The 27,685-nt window shown below is 44.2% G+C and overlaps 1 protein-coding gene across 8 annotated transcripts; it reads right to left on the bottom strand.

The window, feature by feature from the left end:
- Nucleotides 1-710: 710 nt before the first annotated feature.
- Nucleotides 711-26,304, bottom strand: CYP27C1 (cytochrome P450 family 27 subfamily C member 1). 8 transcript variants are annotated; one of them, XM_075609736.1, is made up of 10 exons: nucleotides 24,462-24,597; nucleotides 19,216-19,261; nucleotides 18,806-18,996; nucleotides 16,843-17,042; nucleotides 16,447-16,656; nucleotides 6,875-7,038; nucleotides 5,977-6,143; nucleotides 4,527-4,605; nucleotides 3,454-3,657; nucleotides 711-3,180 (listed from the first exon to the last, which is right to left on the bottom strand). In XM_075609736.1, the coding sequence occupies exons 2-10, from the start codon at nucleotides 19,225-19,227 to the stop codon at nucleotides 3,064-3,066; spliced, it is 1,344 nt and encodes a 447-aa protein (XP_075465851.1). In that variant the 5' UTR covers nucleotides 19,228-19,261; nucleotides 24,462-24,597; the 3' UTR covers nucleotides 711-3,063. The 8 variants fall into 8 exon arrangements, with proteins under 8 accessions (XP_075465851.1, XP_075465854.1, XP_075465850.1 ...); XM_075609739.1 differs by lacking the exons at nucleotides 19,216-19,261; nucleotides 24,462-24,597 and adding an exon at nucleotides 26,266-26,304; XM_075609735.1 differs by lacking the exons at nucleotides 19,216-19,261; nucleotides 24,462-24,597 and adding an exon at nucleotides 25,648-26,256.
- Nucleotides 26,305-27,685: the final 1,381 nt, after the last annotated feature.

Raw genomic sequence — 27,685 nt, 5'->3', positions numbered from 1 at the left:
GACAGGGTGTGTAGTGGCGGCCTTTGCCAAATGCTGTTCCGGTTGCTAAAAGAAGTGCCATAATCGAGTTCTGGTGTGTGGAGGACGGGGCCCTACACGTGGTGGACCCTGGTGCAGTCAACTGTATCCTTGTATGCCATAGCAGTAAAACATTGCATGCCATGCAAGCTAGACCTATAATGGGAGGGCACAGAATTACCTTTATAACCCGTGTTCATCAGTTACGGTTCCGGCTCTAACCACACACAAGGAGGCTTGCTTGGCAATCTGTACTGGTCAAGCGAGGTCAAAAATGAGTCTGATAGTGCAGGCATTGCTTGGCTCACTAGCAGCGCAGCCGTTGGCGGTCATTTATATATCGGGGGTTGAGGGGGAGAATAATTGAATATCTGCATAGAAGGGGTGAGGGGCTTAGAGAATCCCATTGGTTCAGGTATTGTTTTGTCATTCTCAAACAGCACCAGGATTTCAGCTATAAAAAGCCAAAAACAGAAATCCTAGCTTTGAGTATTCCGCCCATCTGTCAAATTTGACCAAAATCAACCATTTGAAGAGGAATAAAATATAAAACCAGAAATTGAGGGGTGGAATTAAGACACACACACACACGCATACATAGAAAAACCCAGACGGTTGATGGTCACAGAATATATTTTCTGCAATTGCCCCCCTCTAACACAGGTCCAACATGAAACCATAAGTAGTGAGACTTTAATTCCAATAAATATTTTATTATGCAATAAGTACAAATTAAGACAAATGTTAAATCTTGTAACAAATGAATTTCTAAAAAGTCATAAAAATAAAGACATTTAAGGCAGATCATTTCTTATCCAGTTGATCATTTTTCCACTGATGGAGAGAAAATGAACATGTGGCATGTGGATTGTAAGAAACTTTCATATTTAAAGCACCACTCTGTAAAAAACATGAAGGTTTATTCACTAAGCGTGGGGAGTTGGACTGCACACGATAAGGCCACGGAAGTCAAGGCGAGGCAGCATCTTCACATGCTACAATTGTTTAGTGAATGAGCCCACAGTCAAAATTACAATGTCACAGTAAGGCAAGAAAAAGCCATATGGAGATTTTCAAAACTGAAGCTCAACTAGTACTAGCGCTATACAAAACGTACTAGGATGACCCCCTCATATCAAGGGCTTGGAGAATGCATAGGACCCATTGCAAATGACAACTAATATTCCATTACATTCGCAGTAAATGAGGTCTTAAATGGGATTGGTGCAATAGAGACAAATAGGAATAAACTTGTATAGAAACTCAGCATTGTCATTATGCTGGCAGATAGCAAACATTGTTCCATTTGTAAAGATGTTGCATACATCAATTTGCACACACCAAGGACATTAAACAATTCAGTGACTAAATCACATTATGCATTTAGACCAGGCGTAGCCAACTCCAGTTCTCAAGGGCCACCAACAGGTCACGTTTTCAAGATATCCCTGCTTCAGCACAGATGGTGCAGTCAAAGACTGAGCCACCTGTGCTGAAGCAGAGATATCCTGAAAACCTGACCTGTTGGTGGCCCTTGAGAACTGGAGTTGGCTACACCTGATTTAGACCTTCCAAACTTCTCAGTGCATGGTTGGTTAGTCCATTTAAAAATCAAAATCAGATTGGTCACAAATTACAGGAATACCTAGCAATGAATACAATGCCAAGAAAACGGTTTTAAATTACAAAAAAAAAAAAAAGCACACTTCTCCCAGCAAGATACGGCTGTACAGTTTAAGTATGTGCTGCAGCCCATAATGGCCAACAGATTAATGCAGAGCACATTCATATTGAGGTCTAAGGATTAAAGGCAAAGAATGTGCAGGCACAAGGAAATCAGAAGATTTCCAGAGTCTTCCTGAATGCATTGCTTATTCAGGCCTGCGTTAGTCCTGCCCGGCTATAAACCGCAGTACTGACAACACTCCTACGGATTTCCATCAGAAACCCTGCTAGCATAACCATATAGGCACATATACAGAACCTATATTGGGAGATTCATAGGCTTCACTGTGGAGTTGTGGCTTCCATCAAGCAGTAGTAAATCATGTCTCATTGTTTAGAAATACAATACGCTTATTCTATTTCAACGTGGTCTCTGGAAATGTAGTACGGAGTGTATAACCATAACCATATTATAACCTTTAGGCAGAGTTTCAAAGGGACAAATACATTGTCACACGTTTGAGTTGGAAATACGTACACTATAAACTGTTATATGGAGTTCAAGACTCGTTTATAGCTCCTTCAATACTTTTCTCTGACCCATAAGAACCCAAGTAAATATCTGCATAATTCTTCTACACCAAAAAGGAGAGGATCACAGTAGAAAACAATTTTTTGTTTAAATGCAAAATGGTGACATTAAAAATATATACAGAATATATGTGAATTACTGTAGGAGACCTAAGTTTTCCATTTTACTCAGGTGTTTTGCTGGGATCAATGAAAGCACAAGTAGCATAAAACCCCTATAGCTTATCTGAAATGTTCCCATTAGTATGGTGTCAAAATGATGATTTTTGGAACTAATTCATATTTGTTTTATTGCCAATGGCATTAGTAACGCAACCAAAAGATATTTTCCACTAAAAGGAAAAGGTTTATATATGCAATAAGACTGCCCAGTAATCGCTAAAGTCCCCGTTCCAATAGGAGACAGAATAAATGCTAAATTATGGCCCCAACTATTCCCTGTATTTGACCTCCCCAAAACTGAAAAGGTTATCATATTTGTACAATATATGGATTATTATATTACACTAAATGCCATTATATTCCTTCTGTACAAAAACCTGCATATTAACTATTGTGTCTATACAGTACAACAAAAGTGCAAGGTAGGTTGTTGCATTTCAAAATCTACTTACAAACTACTTTTTACATATAAACATGTGTAACAGTCATATAAAAAGGAGAGTAGATGTTATTAATAAGTCCGAGGATGATGTATTTTGTCCTTTTCCTTGGAAATCGCCCACAGGCAGCTGGTCAGTGCTGGGGTCGGAGGATATCCGTTCTGGTGTCTTCTTTATCCGCCAACTCTCACTCGCGGTCTGTAAACCGGACATGGATGGGTCCTCCTGGGCATAGAAGTCCATGGGTTTTTGGGTTAACAGTTTGTGTTTTTGGTGAAGGCTTCATCTCAAATTTTTGAAGCAACTACCAGAGGGGGAAAAAAAAGAAACCAAATAAAAAAGTTGCTTAAACACAACACTGGTTGGAACTGTTACAAAGGGAAATAGCGTAACTTCGTTTGTTACAAAGTATTATAACTCCGGACAAGATACTGGACATATCTCGTGACAGTGAACGCAGAAGGGAAGCCCAATTATTTATATGGACACATGCTGTGACCTTTCATACACAATGTTACCAACATAACTCCTACAACCCCCCCATGGGCAGATGCTGCAAGAGTTTCAGAACCAGTACCTGTATCAATGCGAGATGAATCTCCAGTTCTGCGACCCGCCTTCCTATGCAACTGCGTATGCCATAGCCAAATGGGATGGAGCCAAAATTATCTACTCTGTCCATGTTTCCCTTCCTCAGCCAGCGCTCAGGCCTGAAATCCTCAGCAGCAGCAAAATACTCCTCGTCATACGATGTGGAATAATGACATAATGCCAACTGGGTCTGAAACATGAAACCAAGTGAGGAGATGAGATATTATTACCATAAAATTACTATATTGTACAACTTTCTTATAGAGGAATATGCAAGTATTTCATTGCTGCCTCAAAGTCAATGTACTCTGCTTACTGAGAACCACACAATAGGGATTTGTGAATTCTGACAATGGATTTCTATTTAGATGGCTTATTTATTTTCCTATTTTTTGGTTAAAAAAATAACGTACAGTCAGGCGAAATGTCATACATCTCTTTAGAATATGGGCATCATGTAACTCCTACCTAAACTGTACCGACTCCACAAATTATAAATCTGGTGCACAAAGGTAATTTAGAGCAAACTATCTTAAATTTTGTCCAAAACAGTTTTGATGCAGACTTTTTTTAAGAATCCAAAATTATTATTATAGCTGAAGGTTCGATCAAAACATTTCTAGTTACTGAAGCAACACAGCGACCATTGCAAAATTACATTTTATAATAGCAAAATCCTGAGACGTTTTTTCGAGGATATGGTTATTAAAAGAACATTCCAATGAGAGAGAAATGATTTATGGCTGCACTTCCTTTCCAGACAGGAAGGGCTATACCATACGTTACAGATGGAATGAGAATTCCCCAACACCATGCCATTATTCCAGTTCTTCTACAAGATGAACCCATGGCACAGAACGGATGCATTATAAAACATGGCGTAGTCTTTTGTTGCACACTTTTACAATGTTTCTGTTATCTGTAGAGAATGTGCATTTCATTCATTTCAATAGGGAAGCAGTAAAACATTGTGTCCAACCACTGCTTTGTAAGAGGGGTTTATAGGGACATTGCTTGTCACCTCAAAGTATTTATTCCAAACAGGTCATTTATACTTACCCCTTTAGGGATTAAATATCCTCCCAGCACCAAGTCATCTTGGGTCACTCTGCCATTTCCTGGCAAGACTGGAAATAACCTGTTCATAAGCAGAAACACAACTCTAAGTAAATTAGCGTATGTTAATCTCTTTAGGGCTCCAGTAAACTGCATTCCCCCATTCATTTACACAGACAAGTCTGCAAAATGATTGTGCCAGACGTCAAAGCAGAAGTTCATCTATAGCTTTGCCTTCCTGACAATGTGAATATATAAATGTATTATTACAAATCTTAAGGCTAAAAAGGAGGAAATTTAAAAAATAAAGTCAAGAAACGTCCGATACAACTTGAATACATTTGTTAAAGTGCATAGACCAATTGAAAGCCTAAACCAACACAATTAGTCGATATTGTTTAATAGGTAAATGAAACACCAATAAAATATGTTACATAAAAAATATGTCCTTTCCACAAAAACCCCCCCCATGAATTTTAAAGGGATTTACCAATTTACGAACTGTTACATTTTGTTTTCCCCTTTTCCAATGGTTTCCTTTCTTTGTGCTATATACATCTTTGGAAATTGTTTTGTAAACATTAGATTTTCTAAAATTGTATTAATTTGAAATAAATAAAATAAAAGAAAATAGGGTGAATTTTTAATGAATAGAACAGAATGGCAAACCAGACACTGTATAATTGTATGAGGTGAGCATTGACAAAATGTGACAGGGGAACATAGGGTGAGGACATATTCAATCAAATATTACAATGGTGGCTTCCATCTATTCTCAATGTCTTGTATAGTGCATACACAGAGCGAACCCTGCTCGACAATACATAGAAACAAATACATGGTACTAGATGGTAAATGGCATCACGTTTCAAGCTATAACAGAGCATTCCATGCTGAGCGTGCACCATACTAATCATTCTAAGTAGTAATGCCATCAATACCTGAATTCCAGTTTCAAGATTCAACCAATGAAGGACATATTACCTAAAACAAAAATTGAACTGCAATTTTTTTACCCCAATAAAAACACAGTCTTGGGATTCTGATATGTTGGAACTTCTCAAGCTCTTCTGTACACGGTTTCATATTACCAGAATATCTGGAGGATAATAGCTCAGGGGTGCTCAACGCCAGTCCCCAATCACTCCCCCCCCCCATCCACCAACAGGACAGGACTGATTAAGTCACAAGTGCTGAAGCTGGGATATTCTGAAAACCTGGCCAGTTTGGGGGGCTTGAGCACCATCGTTATAGCTGATGATTAAATCTGCTTCCAGACGCTTTGTAATGCTGCTTATGCAAAGCTGTACAACATGCAGTTGAATAATAATACTCTATGCTGAACAAACACCCACACCCATATATACTACAGCAGCTAAAACGTGTTCCCTTTTGGGAATATGGTACCCTCTTCCAGATACATATGTATCTGAAGACTTCGATTTCTTCTCACCTCAAAGTTTCCTTTAGAACGGCCCTAACCAGCGGTGTTTTAGGGACATCTTCTGCAGTAGGAATCAAATCCTTGCCCAGGTTCTGGAGAATCTGCTTGTACACCCTCTGCTGAGCTTGGGGATTGTTAGCCAACAAATAGGCTGCCCAGGATAATGTAAAAGACGTCTAGGAAACAAATGAGTGAAACGGACACTAACATTAATATGGGACATTTACTACCGTTTTGTCCTGGAAAGCAAATAAAAATATAAAACTTGTGAGCACATTCACATCTCAGACAGGTATGCAACCCTGCCTTTCCCCCATTAACTCTTAGCGTACAGTGCTTCCACGGCAGCAAGGGATTCTGGGAAATGATATGCAAATGAGCAGTGTGTCACCTTTTGCTTCAAATCTATTTTGACATGGACCCCTACAAGCGTATGCCTGCTGCATTACACAGCTTTTCAGCATAGCCTGGGTTAAGTGCATAGCCAGTAACCCCACTCACTGACCAGTGTTTCAACCTTTTGGCTCTCAGTGTGAGGCTGGTTATACTGGCTTAGCAAATTGAAGCTGGGATAGGTTTCAACCACACCACGGAAAGTATAATTTAGCCGTATAGAGAACAGGATATCAAAATAAAAAGGATCGCAAAAGTCAAACAGGAATAACAATAAACGTGGCCGTTTGAAGGCCACTGGGTCTGAGCTCTTCAGGTCTGAAAAGTGGGGAAGCATTGCTGCTCCTCTACAGCTGAACAGGTTTAAAAAGCACAATTGGGGTGGGGAGGGGGGGAAGAGAAATAACTTTATTCACAGAGCAAACAAAGGAACAAAGACAAACGATATTTTGGCTTTCAATATTTTATCATCTCGGGAACAAAAACATGAATGAAAACAAAATGTGCAGATTACCGTGTCAACCCCAGCTAGAAGCATCTCCGTCATGTTGGCATAAATCTCTTCCAGCGACAGCTCTTTACTGACCAGAAGGCAACTTAGAAGGCCGCCGTGTATCTCTTCTCCTCTGCTCAAGTGGGAATCAATCTCCCGTAGCTTTCTGTCCACGTGTATCTGGCCTGGAGAAGGGATAGAAAAAGTAAAGAAAATATCATGGAAATAAAAGATTGGATGAATTGATTACATCAAGTTTTGTACATTGAAACCATCATTGGAATAATCAGAATAGAAAACGCATGGTGGAAATGTCTCCAGAAAAATAGGAGGCATGGGTCAAAGCGCCAATGCAATAGTAACGGTGTTGAGTTTGACTTCTGCAGCACACGGGTGGGGTGTGTGGACAGGACATGGCCCCTTTAAGAATTACATTCTGGACCATGTGACTGTACTTAGCCAGTGGAATGACAGCGAGGGAGTGAGAAAGCGTGAGAGTTGCACGACTGGACCAGTGCATGCAGCAGGGCCCAGCAGAGGCCAGGACCTGACAGTGCAGAGGGAAGCAGGCAGGTAGAGGCTATTACAGAGAAATTAGGGAGCCCAGCTGTGCAGGAATTACACCAGGTTGGAGTGGGTGAGGTAACCTACAAAGGATATAAACTGCAGTTATATTGCCATCACAGTTTGATCTTTGTGAAGCACCAGGCCTACAACACACACAGTTTATGAGCTCCAACATTTGTGCTAGCACACCAGGTTCTACAGGCCGGTACCGCATAATTGGGAGGCCGGACAGAGATAATAACATGTATTTGTTTGCGCAGCGTTCGCACTGTTGGTATAGTTTAAGTATATATGTGTATGGAGTGATTCTGAGTTGAAGAGTCATTGTGATGCACTCAACCCTACTAGATGAAAATAATAAACTTTTATTAATGTAATTGAAAGAAGCAAACAGAACAAATATATTTAAAACCTAAATAGTGTACTGTGCAGTTCTGATGTGAAATCACTCTAGATGACCAGGTGGTGTCATAACTAGTGTGATACACAGTAGAATAGAGTTACTGTTGATTCTCACAATACTTGTATGTTACAAAGCTACAGTAGGGCACATAGCACTGCTGCATACACAGATAGCTAAATGCAAACCCAGGCTGGAAGGGACCCCCGTGATGATAGATCAATGGGAGCGCTGCTGGGAGGTAGGTGCAAGTAAGTAAACCCCGTGATCAACCTGTTACAACAGGGCATAAGGGGACCCCAGACTGATAACTTGCACTCACGCTTTTGCAGCTGCTTCCAGGGGGGGGGGGGGGGGGGGGGAAGAGTTACGTCTCAACCCTTCTGTGTAAATATACTCTGGGCTATCCAGTGCCAGCAGGAGGTCTAGTATACCTAGTTGCTAGCTAGTGGGATCCACATTGGTGGCCCACATCAAAGTATTAAGCTATTCTACAAATCGGAAGCAAACTCCTGTGAGTTTGACACTGCAGTAGTACACCGGACGTCGCTATGACGTCATCCCGACGTCCGGTGTTTGCTATTTAGCTATCTGTGTATGCAGCAGTGCTATGTGCCCTACTGTAGCTTTGTAACACAGTGCTGCATTACCAATGCTCCCAGTGTTCTTGTGTATCACAATACTTGTGTAGATTGTACACCAATTACTTCCCTGACAGGGTTATATTTTCTGTTCATCTACTGAACTATTTCCATACAAGTATTGTGAGAATCAACAGTAACTCTATTCTACTGTGTATCACACTAGTTATGACACCACCTGGTCATCTAGAGTGATTTCACATCAGAACTGCACAGTACACTATTTAGGTTTTAAATATATTTGTTCTGTTTGCTTCTTTCAATTACATTAATAAAAGTTTATTATTTTCATCTAGTAGGGTTGAGTGCATCACATAGGGTTCTTTCCTCTCTCCCCCAATACGCTTATGTTTCACCCTGATAGCACCTCCCTAGAAAGTCTATTTTGAGCTGAGCAGGATTTTCCCCTCCCCACCCTTCCCCCCCTCCCCTCTCCCCCACTGATTGCTTGAAGAGTCATTGTACTGATTCATGAGATATGCAACACCATAAATTATAGCTATGAGTATATAACGCTTGTTATAATTCATTACCACTGTGTTGTGTCTAGTCACTACAGTCTCACACAACATGTACCACACACTATAAGAATTAAACAGTAACCCATAGGACTCAGGCTCCCACCTCAGTGACAGGCCATATAATCTGAGGTAAAATAAAGAGGGGTTACAAAATATATCTCTCTCGGCGCAAAAAAAAATAAAAAATGTGTCTTTATAGAAAAAAATCCTGTTAGGAGAGGGACTGATATTGTATATTAATAGTAGATCCAATAGTGTCCTGAACTTGTTGCAATAAGCAATAGAAAATGTCAGTGTAACGGAACATAGAAAAATATTATGCAGAGAGAGAAAGTTATAGCATACAATTTTGCATTCACAGGTATGTTCCTGATGTTGAAACCCTGTGTATAAGACTGAATCTGGCCTTGTTGAATTGATATAAGTTAGTATGTTTGAATGTAAAAAGGTTTTTTTTTTTTTTTCCCTCTTAACTCTGTGCTGTTAATTGACCAAATGGAACAAGCTGACTGATTGGGGAGGGGGAGGGTCATGTGACTGTTTTTTCTGTATAATACCAACACCTTTGCTGCATTAGGCAGTGAGGAATTTAAAGTGAGCTTTTTAAGTGATACAGTTAGACTACAGTTTGACTAAAGGTGACTGGGGACTGGATCTACTGCCCACTTTTTTACTCAAGACAACAAACGGTAAGCTATTCAGATCACACTATGATCCCATGCTTGTTAGCCTGCATAGTTTAACCCCCCACCCCTTTACAACTTCTTTCACTGCAGCCTCTCCCAAAACTGACTGCACAAAACACTGAAACCCTGAATTGACCCTAGCATTGCAATGCAGCAAAACACTTGACAAGGTACAGGCTCACCCCTGCTGTTTAGTCTGCACACACTCACTCTGCTCACAACAGCTCCTTGCAGCACTGCCTACCTCTGGCATCATGAACCTGCTATGTCTTTTAACTTTTTTCTCTCTCCTGGCCTCATGGAGATGTTACTCCCTCTATCCACTACAAACTCCTCCATCCTGGCCCACACCCAACATCACCATACACCCTGGACTACTCAGAAGCCTTGCACTATCTACTGAATGTTGGTGGAGAACTCTAAAAACCAGCACACCAACCACTGCTAACTCTAAGGCCCGGGCCATAGAGCACTCAGGCGTGCTGAGCCGCGCTGAACAGATGCAGAACGCCCCTGCATCTGCTATCAGCGCGGCTATAGTTTCTCCCTGCTGATGCGCGCTGAGGAGGAGAAACTCTTCCCCGAGCGCCAAACTGATATATTTGGTGCTCGGGGAAGCGGAGGAGCGGTCACGTGACCGCTCCCATCCAATGGGGCTGCAGCCGGTTCCCTGCAGAGCCGCCATTACCAGACAGAAGACAGAAGGCATTGTGTGTGTTGTGTGTGTGTTATGTGTGTAGGAGGGGAGAGGATGATGCCCCGATCGCTGTCTCCCTTCTGCTCCGGTCCCTGCCCCCCTCCTGCCCCAATCGCTGTCCTCCTTCTGCTCCGGTCCCTGCCCCCCTTCTGCTCCGGTCCCTGTCTCCTGTGTGTGTGTGTTTGCATTGTGTGTGTGTGTGTGTGCGTGTGTGTGTGTGCATGTATGCATGTGTGTGTGTGCGTGTGTGTGCATCTGTGTGTGTGTATGTGTGTGTCTGTGTATGCATGTGTGTGTGTGTATGTGTGTGTGTATGCATGTGTGCGTGTCTGTGTGTCTGTGTGGGCATGCATGTATTCATGTGTGTGTATGCGTGTGTGTGTGTGTGCATGTATGTGTGTATGCATGTATGTGTGTGTGTATGTGTATGTATGTGTGCATATGTGTGTGTGCGTATATATATATATATATATATATATATATATATATATATATATATATATATATATATATATATATATATATATATATATATATATATATATATATATATATATATATATATATAGTGGTCGACAAATCACCAAAAAATCTACTCGCCGAACAAAAAAATCTACTCGCCACCTAGTACCAAACATGTACTGCTTGGGCCAATAGGAGCTCGCCACAATGTTAAATCCACTCGCCCGGGGCGAGCAAATGTATAGGTTTGTCGAACACTGTATATATATATATATATATATATATATATATATATATATATATATATATATATATATATATATATGTATGTGTGTGTTTGCGTGCGTGCGTGAATATATTTATCAAAGTTGCACAATGTTAATAAATAATTTATTCTCACCACGTCTTTTTTTTTTAATTTTTAAAATATTATATAATATACACACACACACACACACACACACAAACACGTTCCCGTGACACACAAACACACAGAACACTTCAAAGTGACACACACACACACTGACAGCTACCAAGTGACACACACACAGTGATACCCGCCTCCCAAGCGCGCTTGCTGTCTCCTCTGTCAGGACAGCAAAAAGCTCCTGGTAGCGCGAGCGTCAGCAAGCGAGAGCACTGCTCAGCGACGCTCAGTGCACTATGTCCGAGGCCTAATGGAAAGCACCACAAATCTACAACTTGCAAACAACTACCCAAACTTCTACTCATACTATTACTCTCTTTAGCAGGTGATATTGAAACTAACCCAGGTCCTCCCATTTCAGCTCTGTCCCATGCCCCTGAGAATTCCACCTTTAAATTCCAAAATAGGCTGTCGCCCATATAAACATCCGGAGCCTGCTGCCCAAACTGGATGAACTAAGGGCATGGTGCCTTATGCATAAACCCAAAGCCATCGTTCTTACAGAAACATGGCTATCCCCTAAAACCCCTGATGCAAATTTCGCCATTCAGGGATACTCCATTTTTAGGAGAGATCGGTCAAAGAGAGGAGGAGGGGTGTTATTTTATATTGCAGACACCTTACAATTTACACTGTTAAATTGCCCACCAAGTCCACCCTCTTTTGAAACTCTAGTTGGCAAAATCTGCCTCCCCGTTTCTAAGCCCATCTTGCTTGCTGGCATCTACCGCCCCCCTAAAGCCCCTCTACAATCCTTGACTGATATCACCCAATTTCTTGGCTCCATTTCCTCTCTGAATGAGAAGAGTGAGCTGCTAGTTCTAGGGGATTTCAACTTCAATTGGCTTGACCCTAAAAACCACAAAATCCAGATACAACTCAAGTCACTTAACCTATCACAACTCATTTCCCAACCCACACGGATAAACCTGAAATCGCATAACCATTCCTTGCTAGACTGGATTCTCTCCTCAAACCCCAGCAGAATCCAATCCTCTGGCATCCTTCCTGATATTTTCAGTGACCATGCAATAGTGTACTGTGTAAGGAAAATTAAACCACCCCATTCAAGCCCTAAAGTTCTCCTCACTAGAACATTTAAAAACTTTAACCCACAACAGTTTCTGGATGACCTTACCAACTGCCCATGGCACAGAATGTATTTAATTCCCGACCCCGATTCTGCGCTCGACTATTTCCAATCCGAGTTCTTAAAACTCTGCGATACCCATGCTCCACTACGCAAAATAAGGGTACGGGGGGCCCACCTTCCATGGGTTACACCTGACCTTATAGCACTCTACCAGTTCAGGGATACCTTGTGGAAAAGCTACAAAGTAACTGGCACTACCAAGGATCTCAATCACTACAGATGCATGCGGAACATGTGCACAAGGCAAACAAGGCATGCAAAAGCACAATATTACTCTGACAATCTCCACCAAAATACATCAAACCCAGCTAACTTCTGGAAGGTTATCAACAATATATTCCAGCCTCCTAACCATCAACAACCAAGTAATAACACTAAGGGGGATATTACTCTGACAAACCCCACTGACATTGCAAATGCATTCAATGATTACTTTGTGGGGTGTGCCACTAACTTATTAGCGAAACGCAGCACAAACCCCAAACATGAATCTCATCCTGGGAGTATCCTTACAGTCCCACCCCCTCCCAACACTGCCCACAATTTTCAATTTGGCCCAGTATCTGAAGAGGAGATTACACAAGCGCTCCTCAAACTAAAACTAAGCAGCCAATGTGGACCCGACTTACTACAATCTAGGTTCCTACGACTTGGTGCCCCAGCCATTGCCAAACCAATTGCGTCCATAGTCAACTCTATCCTGTCTGCAGGCCATATCCCTAAGACCTGGAAAACTGCCAGAGTTGTCCCAATCTTCAAAAGTGGGGACAAAAACTCTCTCAAACTACAGGCCAATCTCACTTCTCCCAATTCTATCCAAAGTTATGGAAAAATGTGTCCACTCCCAATTAAGCGATTTCTACACCAAGACAAATTTCCCTAGCCAATTCCAGTCTGGGTTTCGTCCCAAACACTCCACCATAACTACCCTGCTAAAAGTTTGCAATGAAATCCAGTGTGGAATGGAACAGGGACAACTCACTGGTGCAGTATTCCTAGATTTTGCAAAGGCTTTTGACACAGTTGATCATGTTATCCTGCTTAACAAACTAAAGAGCTCTGGAATAGGGAAACATGCTTTAAACTGGTTTCAGTCCTACCTATCAGGAAGATCCCAACATGTGTCCATCTCAGGCTCTAACTCCAACCCCCTGGATATCACCTGTGGTGTCCCGCAAGGCTCTGTTCTGGGGCCCCTACTCTTCTCAGTGTTCATTAATGATCTTCCCACAGCTTGTAAGGAAGCCTCAATACACATGTATGCAGATGACACAATCCTATATGCACACAGCCATAGCCTCTCTGACCTTCAACACATACTTCAGTCTGACTTTTTGAGACTCGAAAACTGGATTTCCCAAAACAAACTGTTTTTAAACACTGACAAGACTGTAACAATGGTATTTGGGACCAAGACTAAATTTGTAAAGCTTCCAGTGACTGAGCTCCTGATTAGAACCAACGCTAACACCACCCTAACACCTGTCACTAGTTTTAAATACCTGGGCTTATGGTTTGACTCCCACTTAACATTCGGGATGCACATTGATACCCTGACAACCAAGACCTATGCCAAACTAGGGGTACTTTACAGGAACAAATCCTCCCTAAGTCTCCTGGTCAGAAAGCGTATTGCACATCAGATGCTAATGCCAATTATTGACTATGGAGACATAGTATATGGCTCGGCACCTCAAACCCACCTTAGCAAACTTGACACCCTCTACAATTCAATTTGTCGTTTTGTTCTCCAATGCAACTACAACACACATCACTGCGAAATGCTCAAAGAACTAGATTGGTCATCACTAGAGTCTAGGCGCAAAGTTCACCTTTCCTGTCTCACCCTCAAATACTTTCTGGGCAAGCTACCCAGCTACCCAGCTACCTGAACAAGCTCCTCACCCCTACCACATGCAGCACCTATCACCTGAGATCAGACTCCAAAAGACTATTCATGGTCCCAAGGCTCAACAAAGTATCCGGACGTTCCTCCTTCTCCTTCCGTGCACCCCAAAACTGGAACAACCTACCAGAGACCCTCACATCCACCACCAGTTTAAGTTCTTTCAAATCTAAGGCTGTCTCACATTTTAACCTGGTCTGTAACTGTTTCATACGCTCATAATATATATTTTCTTTAACTGTGCATGCAATGTCTTGTATATAATGTATACCTTGTTCATTTATGTAACTGTACTTGTAACCATGTATTATTTGTTTTTCTCTGTGCCCAGGACATACTTGAAAACGAGAGGTAACTCTCAATGTATTACTTCCTGGTAAAATATTTTATAAATAAATTCAAATCGCATTGGAGTGTGTCTTGTTATTTCTCCACTTCCGTGCCGTGCCCCGCTTGTCGGTTATCTTTAGATTTAAGTCCAACAATATACTGTATTGGGGCACGGAAGCAGAGAAATAACAAGACACACTCCAATGTGATTTGTATCAAACGATTTGAATGCAACATTGTATGCTATAACTTTCTCTCTCCATAATATTTTTCTATGTTCTGGTTACACTGACATTTTCTATTGCAACAAGTTCAGGACACTATTGGATCTACTATTAATATACAATATCAGTCCCTCTCCTAACAGGATTTTTTCTATAAGGACATTTTTTTTCTTATTGCGCCGATTGCTATATATCATAGATATCCAGGTTGTGTTAAAACCAACATTGTGGCAGCATCTTTAATAATATATTTAACCCTTATGTATCTGCGATATATAGATATATAATTGTCAGAGAGCCAGACAGAATTTTTAGGAGACAGAATTTTTTGGCGCCCGGGTGGGTGGTGGGGCGCTTCTAAGAGATTTCTTCAGCAGGGTGGTGTTATACAGGGGGAATTTGCGTTATTTGTTCATTGGAGGGGGAGGATGTTTAGGGGGTTTGTAGAGCAGGAGGGGAGCGGGTTTCCCAGGAGAAAAACAAGAAGGGGTGAGGTAGGGATTGAGGTGCAGAGGTGTTGAGTTTTGACCCTCTGGTCCTTGCCCGTAAAAGGAGAGCAGATTTGTATGCTTGTTGCATGCGGCCTCTCGCTGAGCTGCCGGACGCACCACTTCTCCACAACTCGCCTCCTGTTGCTCTGATGAGATGCGCGGCCAGAGGAGGTGAGGGGGGTGTGTCTGACAGCTCCGCGTGAGACAGACTTCTCTCCCCAGCCCGCCTACTATAGTGCAGCCGGCACATACAGCACCTCTTATAGGCATCAGAGGTAACATTTTAGGCGCCCGGGATTTTCCCCCGCCTGTTACATAAAGAGAAAATGTAATTTCTCAAATACATCACTTTTCTTATCTGATTTAAAAGATTTGCTATTTGGACTCTGTTCCCATCATGTAAATGCTGCCAACAGGGTGAAAAGTTTAGGTTTCTTATGCCCGTAGATTTATCCATTCACTTGCACAGGGGCGCAAACTTTTTTCCCTGGCCCCTCAGCTGGCAGTTCCCCTCTTTCCCCCCCCCCCCCCCCGCTTACCTTGGCTCCGACATCACATGACCTCGCGGCGTCATTTGACGCCATGTTGCCATGGCCAAAGTAAGTGATGTTTACAGAGGCCTTCGCCGCTCCCCCAGCACTAAATTTAAGTGCCTTCGGGAAGCGCGGGTGGCCTCTATAAACCCCACGCAGACAGTCTCGCGCCCCCCCCCCCGGAGGTCATGCCCCCCGTTTGCACACCGCTGCACTAGCACACAGCACCTTGTGTATGTTTACAGCATGTCCTAATGAAGAGGCCTTCACCTTATCTGCACTTTCACAATGCAAGAATATAAAGTGGTTCCTTTGGCCAAACTAATAAAGTGGGTCACAGTCAGCTAATAGTTATGTTTATTTGGGGGGGAATAGTATTTTCAGTGTACAAAAAAAAAAAAAAAAAAACAATTTCTACCAAAACACAGCTTGGCTAAAACACACAATACTATCCCTATTTCTAGAGAGGATTCTGCAGTTTTCCATGCTCCAGGAAACCCCAAAATCCTTCTCACATCCTAACAAAGACGACCGGGAATAAAAATAAATCCTTACTAAATCTGAAGAGACCATCCCAGGATCTACAGAACTCTTTCCACGGTTTCGGGATGAAGGGACGCAGCCACTTGGGAATGGCTCCCGCATACATCGTTGTTTTAAACATACTGAACATCAACTCTAGAGCCTCAATGTATTCCAGGGTCTGCTTAGGAACGTCGTCATCCAGACATCCCAAGCGACACTCGTAAAGTATTGTAGCAACACCTGGGAGGAATGACAAGATCAGGGGGATCCCCAAATAAGGCATTTATATTCTTGAGACGATACAGAATAAACGTTAGGCAATTGAAAAAATTAATAAATAAATAAAGTAGGTAGGAAATGAAAAATATTTCTAACTTGTTTGGCAAACACATTTTATGAAACACGACAGTGGTCGCGGTCGCTGACCTTCCATGGAGTACTTGAAGAAAAGGTTATTGACATCGGTCACGGTTTCACCGTCATCTTCCTGGCTTCGGAGGGTGCAAATCCTTTTGATCAGGTCTCCAATGACTTCATTCACACCTCCAGAGTAAACGGCCACGTCTCTGGGCTTGAGGATTTTCTGCCGCAGCGAACTCCTCATGGTCAGCCACTTCTCCCCTTCCCTGCAAAGCCACAAATTCAGCTAGCTAAAAAGGCTTGAATTCAATGAAAGAATGAAATTAAAAAAGGAAAAAAATGTTTTACACCTAGTTTTTTTCTTCTTCAAATTTTATTGAATTTTTTTTACTTACAGTTTTAAGCAAAGAAGTTCTCCACACTAAATAACATTTGGGATATAGATATATATATATATATATATATATATATATATATATATATATATATCTCAAATGGAAATATTATATATATATTTAAAAAAAAACATTTAAAAACAAAACACAGCAATAAGTGTTTTATTACGAGGAAAAACAAAAAACCCAAACCCAACATTTAGTTAATCATAAAACCACTAATCTGAACTGTGACATTCTACATTTTCCTAAATGCTCGGCAAACCGCAAAACAAAAGCATTTGTATTGCAAAATATCAAAGTTTTTAGTAGTTTGTTTTTTCACCATTTTAAATTGAATCTTTTTCCAGATTAACAGAAGCATTACACTACAACAGATATTGTTTTTAAAGCTGCAGTTCAACCTGTCAATTTTTTTTTTTTTACAAAATATCATTCAAAATGTGCAGCAATACAATCTACACATTGACAAGTGATTAGCTAAGTTGCCGATCGATCGGCGAAGATTCAGCTCAGGGTTTACTATTGCATCTTTGGTATTCTTCTGCTGCACTGACATCCAGAGTTCTGTGAGGAAGATCATGTGACCACGCAGGCACTAGATTCGATTTGTTCACTGCTAGAGGGCAGGGCTCAAAAAGGTGATGCTGTTTCAGAAGGGGGTGTGACTTTGTATATGGTTGCAATAGGAACAAAAATGCTTGTTACATTAGAAGAGGGGAGCGCAAACTTTTGATGCTGCATCACCCTGCCTGGCGTCCCCTCTCCTACCCGGCATCCGCATCAAATGACGCTCCGGGGTCATGTGACATCGGGCATCATTTGACGCCGGTGACGTCACATGATCCAGTGGCGTCATTTGCCATGGAGACGCGTCTGAATCCCCATACGTTTTATGTTGCAGAGGCCTCACGCGATCCCCCAGCATTAATTTAAATGCCTTGGGGACAAATGTCCCTCCCCCCAGTTTGCGCACACCTGCATTAGAATACATTAAAAATGTCTTTTAAAATTGTTTATTTTTTATAATGCTACAAGTATTTTATCATAGTACAGAACTTTATTTTAAAAAAAAAAAAAAAAACCCCACACACAGGATATTGCTTGAACTGCAGCTTTAAAAATATGTTATCAGCATAATCTGGATATGTAGCCATTGTTATGTCTGGTCAAACGCATCTTCCCCCAGGCCCACTGCTAGAATCCAACAACATTCGGCGTATGCCTAAGAAAATCTGTCGTGTGTTCTTACTTCCACGTGTTAATGAGGGGCCAGCATCGTTTCCTGGTTTGAAGGGTTAGCAGAAAATATTTGTCTTACTGTTCCAGGTTAATTATTTTTGTATACGCACTTCAACACCAGTTTACACGCCGTTTGTTCTTATTCCTCTACTTCGAGGCATGAATCCCAGTAACCACAGACACTCCAACAGCAAAAACCATGGCCATCCCAGTATCCATACAGCTCCCCACAAGGCCCCCATTCAATGCGCACTGAAAAATAGCTTTCACCTTGCAGTGAAAGCCAAGACCCTTAAAAATAAAAATGTTTAAAAATAAATAAATAAATAAAAAGGGAGGGGGTAATACTAGACTGATGCATTACCCAAAAAGGAATAGTTATGCCTGCTTACGCAGAAATGAGTCCTGTTGATCTGCCTCGCAGGTCTCGGTATTCTTTCCAGGATTCCATGTTGGCCCTTTGGGGAGCCGCTCTCTCTGCTCGTAGAACCTGTGCAATCATGTCCCGGTCAGCGATGGATACCACAAACTGAGGACCGAAGTGAGACTTGAATATCCGTCCATATTCATGGGTATGTTTTTGCTAAAATTAGAAATAGAGCAGTGCGAGTTAGAAGCGGGGTAAAACGCCACATACCTACTAATAGAATAGACATTGGTGATATAAAGTAATTTAGGCCCCTAGCACTGAAACAGCAAGTACTTTTCATGGGTTACAAATATTCCGCATTCATTCAAGTACATACCCATTCATTCATATATGTAACATACATACAGTTGACCAAAAAGGAATAGAAATTACATTTTTTATCATTTTGTCCTTAGAATTTCTATCTTTCTGTCGGAATCTGAAAAGCACAGAGAAAACAGCATGCAATTTCAAGCAAAGATACAGGGGCTACGTACTATAGCAATTGTATAGCAAAATTGATGCAGAGAATCACTCATTTTGCTCCTGCGTGGAAATGGCTCAAGATCATTGCTCCAATGTTGGCCCCATGTACGTCAGCTTTCAATTTGGGGAGCGTCAAAGGACGACGTTAGGGAGGAATTACACTGTGCACAGATTAGGAGATCAGACCTGGGTCTCTGTGCCACTCGTGCAATCTGCATCAAAACATCTGCCAAGTTTAAGGCGGCGTAACTTTTTGGTATTCTAACAATCTGCACCAAATATTAAAAAGAGGGGGAAAAAAACAAACCACATTCCTTGCATTCCATGCAATGAGCCAGCACACACTTTCTCAGTTTTAAAATGGTCTTTGTACATTTATTTTAATTTATCAAATGTTTTACCAGGAAGGAATACATTGAGAGTTACCTCTCGTTTTCAAGTATGTCCTGTGCACAGAGTTGTGACAGATACATGGCTACATTAGGAGAACAGGGTTATACATTATGTATAAAGACATTGCATGAACAGTTCCATGGGTCTCAATGACTTGCTTCTCCGATCACGTGACCATTTGAGCCGTTACAGAGGATGGAATGGGCGGAGTCACCCCCCTTCCGTCCACTATCAGCTCCGATCGCCTCCTGCGCTCCCAACGCAATCTCCCCTAAGAAAACAAGCATTTGGGGAGGGGGAACTTAGATACTACATCTAAGGGCAGCCAGACTGCCAGAACCCATGACAGCTGCGTCCCAGGCCATCCAAATGGTTTAAGGAGCAAGAATCAGATGCACAGACTCCCTAAAAAGGTGAGAAAAAGACTGGAAGGAATCAAATTACCCACCTCGCGGCAGGAAAAGATCAGCCACATTTGTGATGTGCTACCGGGACTAGTAGCAAATCGTGGCAACGGTAACCAGTGCCATTAAATGGTGCAGGAACAGTTTAGTGCCAGGAGCAGAGGTATTACGGTATTATTTCATGGCTACATCTGCTGTTGTATACAAGCATAAGCACAGCTCCCAACTCAAACAGGAAAACTCAAACTCAGCACTGAACAGCAGGGAGTGTGCTTTACCAAATGTAAGAATTGATGTTTTAAGGAGCGGGAAATAAGCAAGGCATGGACCAAGGCATAATAAGGCAAGATGTAGCCTGTAACGCTCTCCCGGACAAAGCAATTGGATTGAAGTAGCAACACTCGAACCCCAATCTGCTAGAGATGAGGTGGCCAACTCCAGTCCTCAAAGGCCACCAACAGGTCAGGTTAAGGATATCCCTGCTTCAGCAGTTGGCTCAATCAGTGCCTCAGTAAACTGTGCTGAAGCAGGGATATCCTGCAAACCTGACCTGTCGGTGACCCTGGAGGACTGGAGTTGAGAACCCGTGCTAGAGGGATAGTTGCCTTCGCTGACTCGTAAGTAGAAAGAATCGTCAAATTAAAAAAAAAAAAGTCTAATTCTAGTGAATGTTGTCCTACAAATCGATCTTAGTTATTACAGACCAGCATAACATGTCCAGCAACAACCAACACACTGAATGGTTACCCGGATTCAGTAATTCTGAAAAGCGGGAGAGAAAAAACCCAGACAGCTACACCGTGAAATGCCATCTCTCTGGGTTCTTCTTGTTCTGATAAATGGAGCATTTGTAACATCTTTGTTTTATTCTGATTTTAACATGGTCCTACAACCTTTTTTTGGTACACAGAAGACACCGGTAACTTAATGTGGCCTACTTCTGGTGTAATCAGGGCTGTGCATTTGCTGGATGGAACCATTTGCTTTTCAACAAATTAAGCAATTCCTTCCTTCACACTTGTTGGTTGCAGGAATACAAATCTGATGGACATTGCACTTTGCCAGCTGCTTGGCAAACAGCCCATGTAATTGAAGGAGGACAGCTAAATCCGCACAGAAGACGTATGTGGAAAATTCAAGTAAAAACGATTAGGGCAAATAAAATGTGCCCTCCCCTCCCCCTGGGAAAAAAAACGTCTGACAGATTCCTTGTTATATTCCTCTGTCTGAATTTTTAGAAGATGATCACACATTTCTAGACGACATGAGGGCCATTCAAATTACAGAGGTGGACACAAATCTAAAAAGAAACACAGGAGCCAGACAGAACTTTTAGGAGCCAGTAAGTGGGGTGGGTGACTCTTCCCAACTCCCTCCTCCCCCCCACCCCCGCTGCCACCCTATGCGTCAGAGTATGTGGCACACTGACGCACAAACGTTTCCCCACCTGCCACAGATTAGCTGTACCGGCAGAAATGAGAGCGGAGGTGGGCATGCAGCGCTGTGCCGACCCCCTTCGCACCTCATTCCCCGACGCAGTGCTAGATGACCAGTCAGTCACCGCCACCACCTATCCAAGATGCCAGGCAGGTCAGCAATATACTGCAACAGATACCAGGATTACATTTTTAGGCGCTTGGGATCTTTCCCTCCCCATGTCTACATAAATGCATGTTCAGTTATACCTAAGCAAATTATTCAGGTTCTGCTCTATTTTAACAAGTCACTATTATAATCAGCCAGGGGGTCACACAAACATTCTGAGCCAGTCTCACACCGCCATATATTAATTAGCACCAATTTAGTAAATGTACATTGGACCACAGGATTAATGGGATAGGAGAACAAGCACAGAAGCATCAAAACGAACACACGACGGTGGAAAGTAAAAGCCACGTCACACACAGATAATGCAGCTGTATTTTAAACGTCAGAGATGACGAGATGATATGGTTTGTGTCCCTTTCCAAAACCCTTACTTTCCAGGGATTTATACTAGGAGTGGCTTTGTGGTAAAACAAACACTGCAATTGAATGAAGTGAGACAGGTTTGACACCTATTGTAAGCTCCTTGTGACCTTGGGCAAGCCCCTTCACCTCCATGTGCCGAAGACCATAGTGCAGAATCGCGCGCGAAAGAGCATGGCGGCGCATGCACTTGCTGCAGAGGTGATCCGTGGCTTGTGGCAAAGCTATGATGCAAGCGACAGGGAGGCGTGGCCGTCACATCATGAGGCCAGTTCGCCCTCATTGGCTGAACCATCCACGTGACGCGGCCGTCATGCCTTTAGGCAGCAACAATAGATTGTAAGCGCTTTGTGTCTGAAAATTATATGTGCTGCACTTTATACAAGTAAGAAACACAGTAGGGTCCCGCTTCTCGGCGTTCCGCCAATACATGGTACTGTTTCCTGACTTCAGGTCATGTTTCCGCACATGCGCAGAAGGGGCTGCACGACTCCGCGCATGCTGCTGCATTCTGGGACGGAGGAGGGACGGGATATCGCCAGTGAACATCGCCAGTGGCCTGGAACCGAACCCACTGTATGATTGGGGCCCGCCTGTATTCGTAGAATTTCACTGAATTAGTAGTGGATGCAAACAGCTTTCCTGCTGCATTTAGGCCGAGCTCATGGAGGTGGCTGCGCTAGGCTGCAGGAGATTGGGGAGGCGATCGGGGGCGTGTCAAATGTGTCACGGTGCTGGTTCGCCCTCATTGGCTGAACCAGCTCATGTGACGCCGACGTCACGCGACTGCAGCCCGAAATCTCAATTTGAATTGTCTTTGCAAAATGTAGCAGCGTCGATGCGCGCAGCGCCGCAGGCACCTGAGGAACTACCATAGGCAATCAGGTAAGAGTCGCAGAAGTGCGCGCGGACGTAAGCGGGCGCAGCGACGCCACCACCATGAGCTAGGCCATAGTCGAGGTGAATAGAAAAACGGAAATTAATAGTCGAGATGCCGTGGTACAGGTACCACTGCGATGAGCACAAATGTCAGATCCTAAAAGGTCTCTTAATCAGTAGGTACCAAATTATTATCATCTATCATGTCTCACATGTTCAGTACATTGTGAAACTCTAAGGGCTATCTCACACTGCCTGCTACGCAACGTGCGTGTGTTCAGCACTCTTTGAGGCTAGTGGATGATAGTTGTCACACTAGAAATTGCTTGTGGCAGTAAAGTACAGCATTGGCGCTGCAACGTTTTGCCACCACAACCCAAATTGAAATTTCGGACTGCAGTCGCGTCACGTGAGCTGGTTCCGCCAATAAAGGCAAACCAGCTTCATGACGCGGTCGTCACGCCCCCAATCACTGCGACCCAACTCCTGCAGCTAGCTCACAGATAGCTGGGCTGCAGGAGCACGCAGCCGTAGCAGGCAGTGTGAGCTCGGCCTAACAGAGAGTCTGTGATCAGATGCATTGTAAGGAACCCCAACCCTCTCTAATATCGTGTCCGAGATCAGATGCATTGTAAGGAACCCCAACCATCTCTAATAGTGCGTCTGAGATCAGATGCATTGTAAGGAACCCCAACCCTCTCTAATAGCGCAAACAAACAGAAGATGGCGCTCTAATACTAGAATTAATCAAGGTGAAATAGTATAATATACAAAAGTGCAATGTGATAATGAAATGAAAATCAAAAAGTGCAAGTAGGGGTACAATAAAACACTCAAACCCTTAGATGGACTGTTTCAAGGTCCAGAAACAGTATGTAAATATTGTGTCCGAGATCAGATGCATTGTAAGGAACCCCAACCATCTCTAATAGTGCGTCTGAGATCAGATGCATTGTAAGGAACCCCAACCCTATCTAATAGCGCATCTGAGATCAGATGCATTGTAAGGAACCCCAACCCTCTCTAATAGCGCGTCTGAGATCAGATGCATTGTAAGGAACCCCCAACCCTCTCTAATAGCGCGTCCGAGATCAGATGTATTGTAAGGAACCCCAACCCTAATAGCGCGTCTGAGATCAGATGCATTGTAAGGAACCCCAACCCTCTCTAATACTGTAGTGCGTCTGAGATCAGATGCATTGTAAGGAGCCCCAAATAATAAATATTGCATAGTAAATTCTTCTGTGTTTGATACAATTTTCCAATGACCTGAGAATTGCAGGGAACCCTTTAAGGCCTCGTTCAGGGTGCCTGCTTCGCGACGTGCGTGTGCACGTTCGAAACAAAGTATTTAAAGTCAATAGCGGTTGTCAAAGTAGCAGCTACCCTGTCGCTGAAGTACGGTGTTGACGCTTGCTACTGGGTGGGCGCATTGCGGGCAAGTTGAGCGCGCTTCAAAGTCTCTCTTTTTTGTTTACTCAAGCGCCAAGTGTGGGTGAGCGCACGTACCCGCGCCCGGCGTGAGCGGGACAATTTCAATTGCCGAAACTAAACTCGACAAGCACCGCGCAGTCCCAGGCTTTGCTTTATAAGCGGGTGTTATATAGCAGCCATCAACATCAAGGAACCCAAGTGTGGCACCCAAGGCCCACCTAGTGCCGCGGCACGGTGTAGGGGACCGTCACGTGCTTTCCCGTGCCGCGGCATGTGCTGGGACCGTCACGTGCTTTTTTTTTGTGCCTCGCGCCCCGGAATGTTGAGGGACCGGCGCGTGCTGTTTGTAACGGCCCGGTGACGGCGAGTGACAGGCCTCCCATGTAAAAGCGCGGGAGCAGCGGCCTCCTCCTGCTCCCGCCCCCGGGAGTCCGGATAAGGAGAGGGGGGCGGTGATGGGGGCGGGTACGCCCCGGTTGTATAACGTCCCGGCCGGAGCACGTGGTGATAATTACAGTGAGAGGGAAATGTGAGGGGAGGCATTAGGGTGACACACCGCGAGAGGTGGGCACAGGCGGTAATTACCCCACAATAACACCCGACTGAGTCACTGTATAATTACACGAACCCCTCACTGCGCCGGGTCTGTCACTGCGGCACCGCGGGAATGCTGCGAGAGATATGTGTATATACACACACACACACACACACACAGTGTAACCGGCCCCTAACCCGCTCACCCCTGTATTAGCATATACGTGTTGTATTCCTGACCGAGGAATCCTGTGTGTGTGTTTCTGTAACCCCCCCATCCCCTCACTGTGTGTGCGCCTGTGTAACCCCCCCCCCCCCCAGTGTGTGTGCGCCTGTGTAACCCCCCCCCCAGTGTGTGTGCGCCTGTGTAACCCCCCCCCCCCAGTGTGTGTGCGCCTGTGTAACCCCCCCCCCCCAGTGTGTGTGCGCCTGTGTAACCCCCCTCACTGTGTGTGCGCCTGTGTAACCCCCCTCACTGTGTGTGCGTCTGTGTAACCCCCCTCACTGTGTGTGCGTCTGTGTAACCCCCCTCACTGTGTGTGCGCCTGTGTAACCCCCCTCAGTGTGTGTGCGCCTGTGTAACCCCCCTCAGTGTGTGTTTCTGTAACTCCCCCCTCTGTGTGTCTGTGTAACAGTGTGCATGTTAGACATGTTGTATAGTAAGCACGGCACGGTTATTGCCGGGAGAACACATTGCTGATGGGGGTCCTGGCCCGGCCCCCCTTACCTGTATGTGATGGATGCGGCTGAAGCCGTCTCTGCAGAAGAACTCCCGCAGGTTGGTGAGGGTGCCGGGGCCCGGCATGTCCCGCAGGCTCCTCACCTCCGCCCCGGGGTTACTACCCCCAGCTCTCCTCACCACCTCCTCCTCCCCGGGGTTACTACCCCCGGCTCTCCTCACCACCTCGTCCCCGGGGTTACTACCCCCGGCTCTCCTCACCAGCTCGTCCCCGGGGTTACTACCCCCGGCTCTCCTCACCACCTCCTCCCCGGGGTTACTACCCCCGGCTCTCCTCACCACCTCCTCCCCGGGGTTACTACCCCCGGCTCTCCTCACCACCTCCTCCCCGGGGTTACTACCCCCGGCTCTCCCCACATCCTTCCCAGGGTTACTACCCCCGGCTCTCCGTCCCTCCTCCCGCAGGGCCTGGCCGGCAGCCCACAGCTCGGGCAGCCGGTGAAATCCCACCCGCCAGCTCCCCAGCGCCTCCGGATCCAACACGTGCCTGCGGGAGACCCCCAGCAAAGCCCCCCACAGAGCCATGCTGCGAGATAGAGAGATGGGACCGCTGATGTTGCCGAGCACCTCGGGCTTACACTCTGTGTGTATGAAATGTTTCCTTACTCCTAGCAGCTCCACTCCCCCCTGTACTCTCTCTGCTGGGCATCAGTTTACAGACCATTATTTAACACTCCCTCCCCCAAAGGCTGGGAAAGGGGGTGGTGGTCACAGAGGATGAGAGCTTGAATCAAGTCTGATGTGGTTTTAATCTAACGAAGAAAAGTGATTTCCTTGAACGTGAACCTCTCTCTCTCCACGTCTTTCCTCCCTCAGTGCCATGCAAGTGATTAGTTATGAGCACAGACGTTATGTCCTGTTTTAGTCTGTTTGTGTTTGTAGTATTGGAAATGTTATGGTTGGAAATACAAGTTGTGCCCCATAACATTTGCTTTGCTGCAATAAAGAAATATTCTCAGCTTTGTGTGATCATTATCTGTATTAACTGCTTAGCTAAGGCTGCGTTCACGCTGCCGCATGGCGCGGTCAGCCCAATCAATTTAAATCTGAGTGCTTGCCGTGACAGATTAAATTGTGTTTGAGGGGTCACACGACCTCAGCCAATCAGCGCCAGTCACTGTATAGGCCACACACCCCCCCCCCCCCCAGCTTTCACTTACTGAAAAAGTTGCCGCACAGCCCAACGCTGGTGTTGGTGACGTCACCACTCTCAAGCATGAGCGGGGAACGCAGCCTAAGGGCAGGTCCATACAGGCGCAGACCGCGCGGGGCCCATAGAAAGCGCAAGCAGGAGGGGGTGCGCGTTGCGCAAGAAATCAGCCCAAACTGATTTCTTAGCGCGACAGGTCATGTGAATGGTTCGCCCAATGAGGGTGAACCAGCTCCGTGATGACCCCCACAGCGCGTCCACCATAGACGGAAAACGCGGCGTCACGCGGGTGACGTCACAGCTTTCACACGCCTCTGCGCGGGCGAAGGCTGTATGGACTTAGCCTAAGCCAGGAGGGGAGCACTCCCCAAAAACCTGTCGAAACCACGTGTGCTTAGTAACCCACTGTGAAGTGCTTTTCAGACAAAAAAAAAGGCAAAACACACTCCAGAGCACCCTGTGAGGAAATTACAATGAAAGTTTAATTCAAAGGATCGACTTGAATTAAACTTGTATTCTCATTTCCTCAGTTTTGGCTTTTGCTTTTTTTTACTGCTTTGCTGTCAGAGGGGCCTATGCATTTCACAGTGATTAACAAAACATCTATGCAACATGATTTGTATCCCAAACGGGGCCCCCTTAAATAACAAACAGTTAGGAAGATTTACTCTTACAAAACTATTACGTTTAGTGTGTATTATTTACCTTATGTTACCTTTAATGTGAGTGGGAGACTAACTTTATGCATACGTTTCTGGAATTTGAAGTGGTATATTCCAAATTTAACTCCCAATTAACATTATTTGTCTATACTGTTTGTATCAACAACAATATTGTGGACAGGTATACTTTGTTCCTGGTTTCTACCACAGTATG

The sequence above is a fragment of the Ascaphus truei genome, chromosome 7 (assembly GCF_040206685.1).
Source record: "Ascaphus truei isolate aAscTru1 chromosome 7, aAscTru1.hap1, whole genome shotgun sequence".
NCBI lineage: Eukaryota > Metazoa > Chordata > Amphibia > Anura > Ascaphidae > Ascaphus > Ascaphus truei.
This window is presented reverse-complemented; position numbering and strand designations above follow the sequence as displayed.

What these genes read in the sequence shown, in the direction of transcription:
- CYP27C1 (XM_075609735.1), bottom strand. Translation starts at nt 26,184, where the DNA reads ATGGCTCTGTGGGGGGCTTTGCTGGGGGTCTCCCGCAGGCACGTGTTG. An exon ending in GTTCTAAAGGAAACTTTGAG is followed by an intron (nt 4,606 to 5,976) that starts GTGAGAAGAAAT and finishes GCTTATGAACAG; the next exon opens with GTTATTTCCAGTCTTGCCAG. An exon ending in TTCATCTCGCATTGATACAG is followed by an intron (nt 3,181 to 3,453) that starts GTACTGGTTCTG and finishes CCCCTCTGGTAG; the next exon opens with TTGCTTCAAAAATTTGAGAT.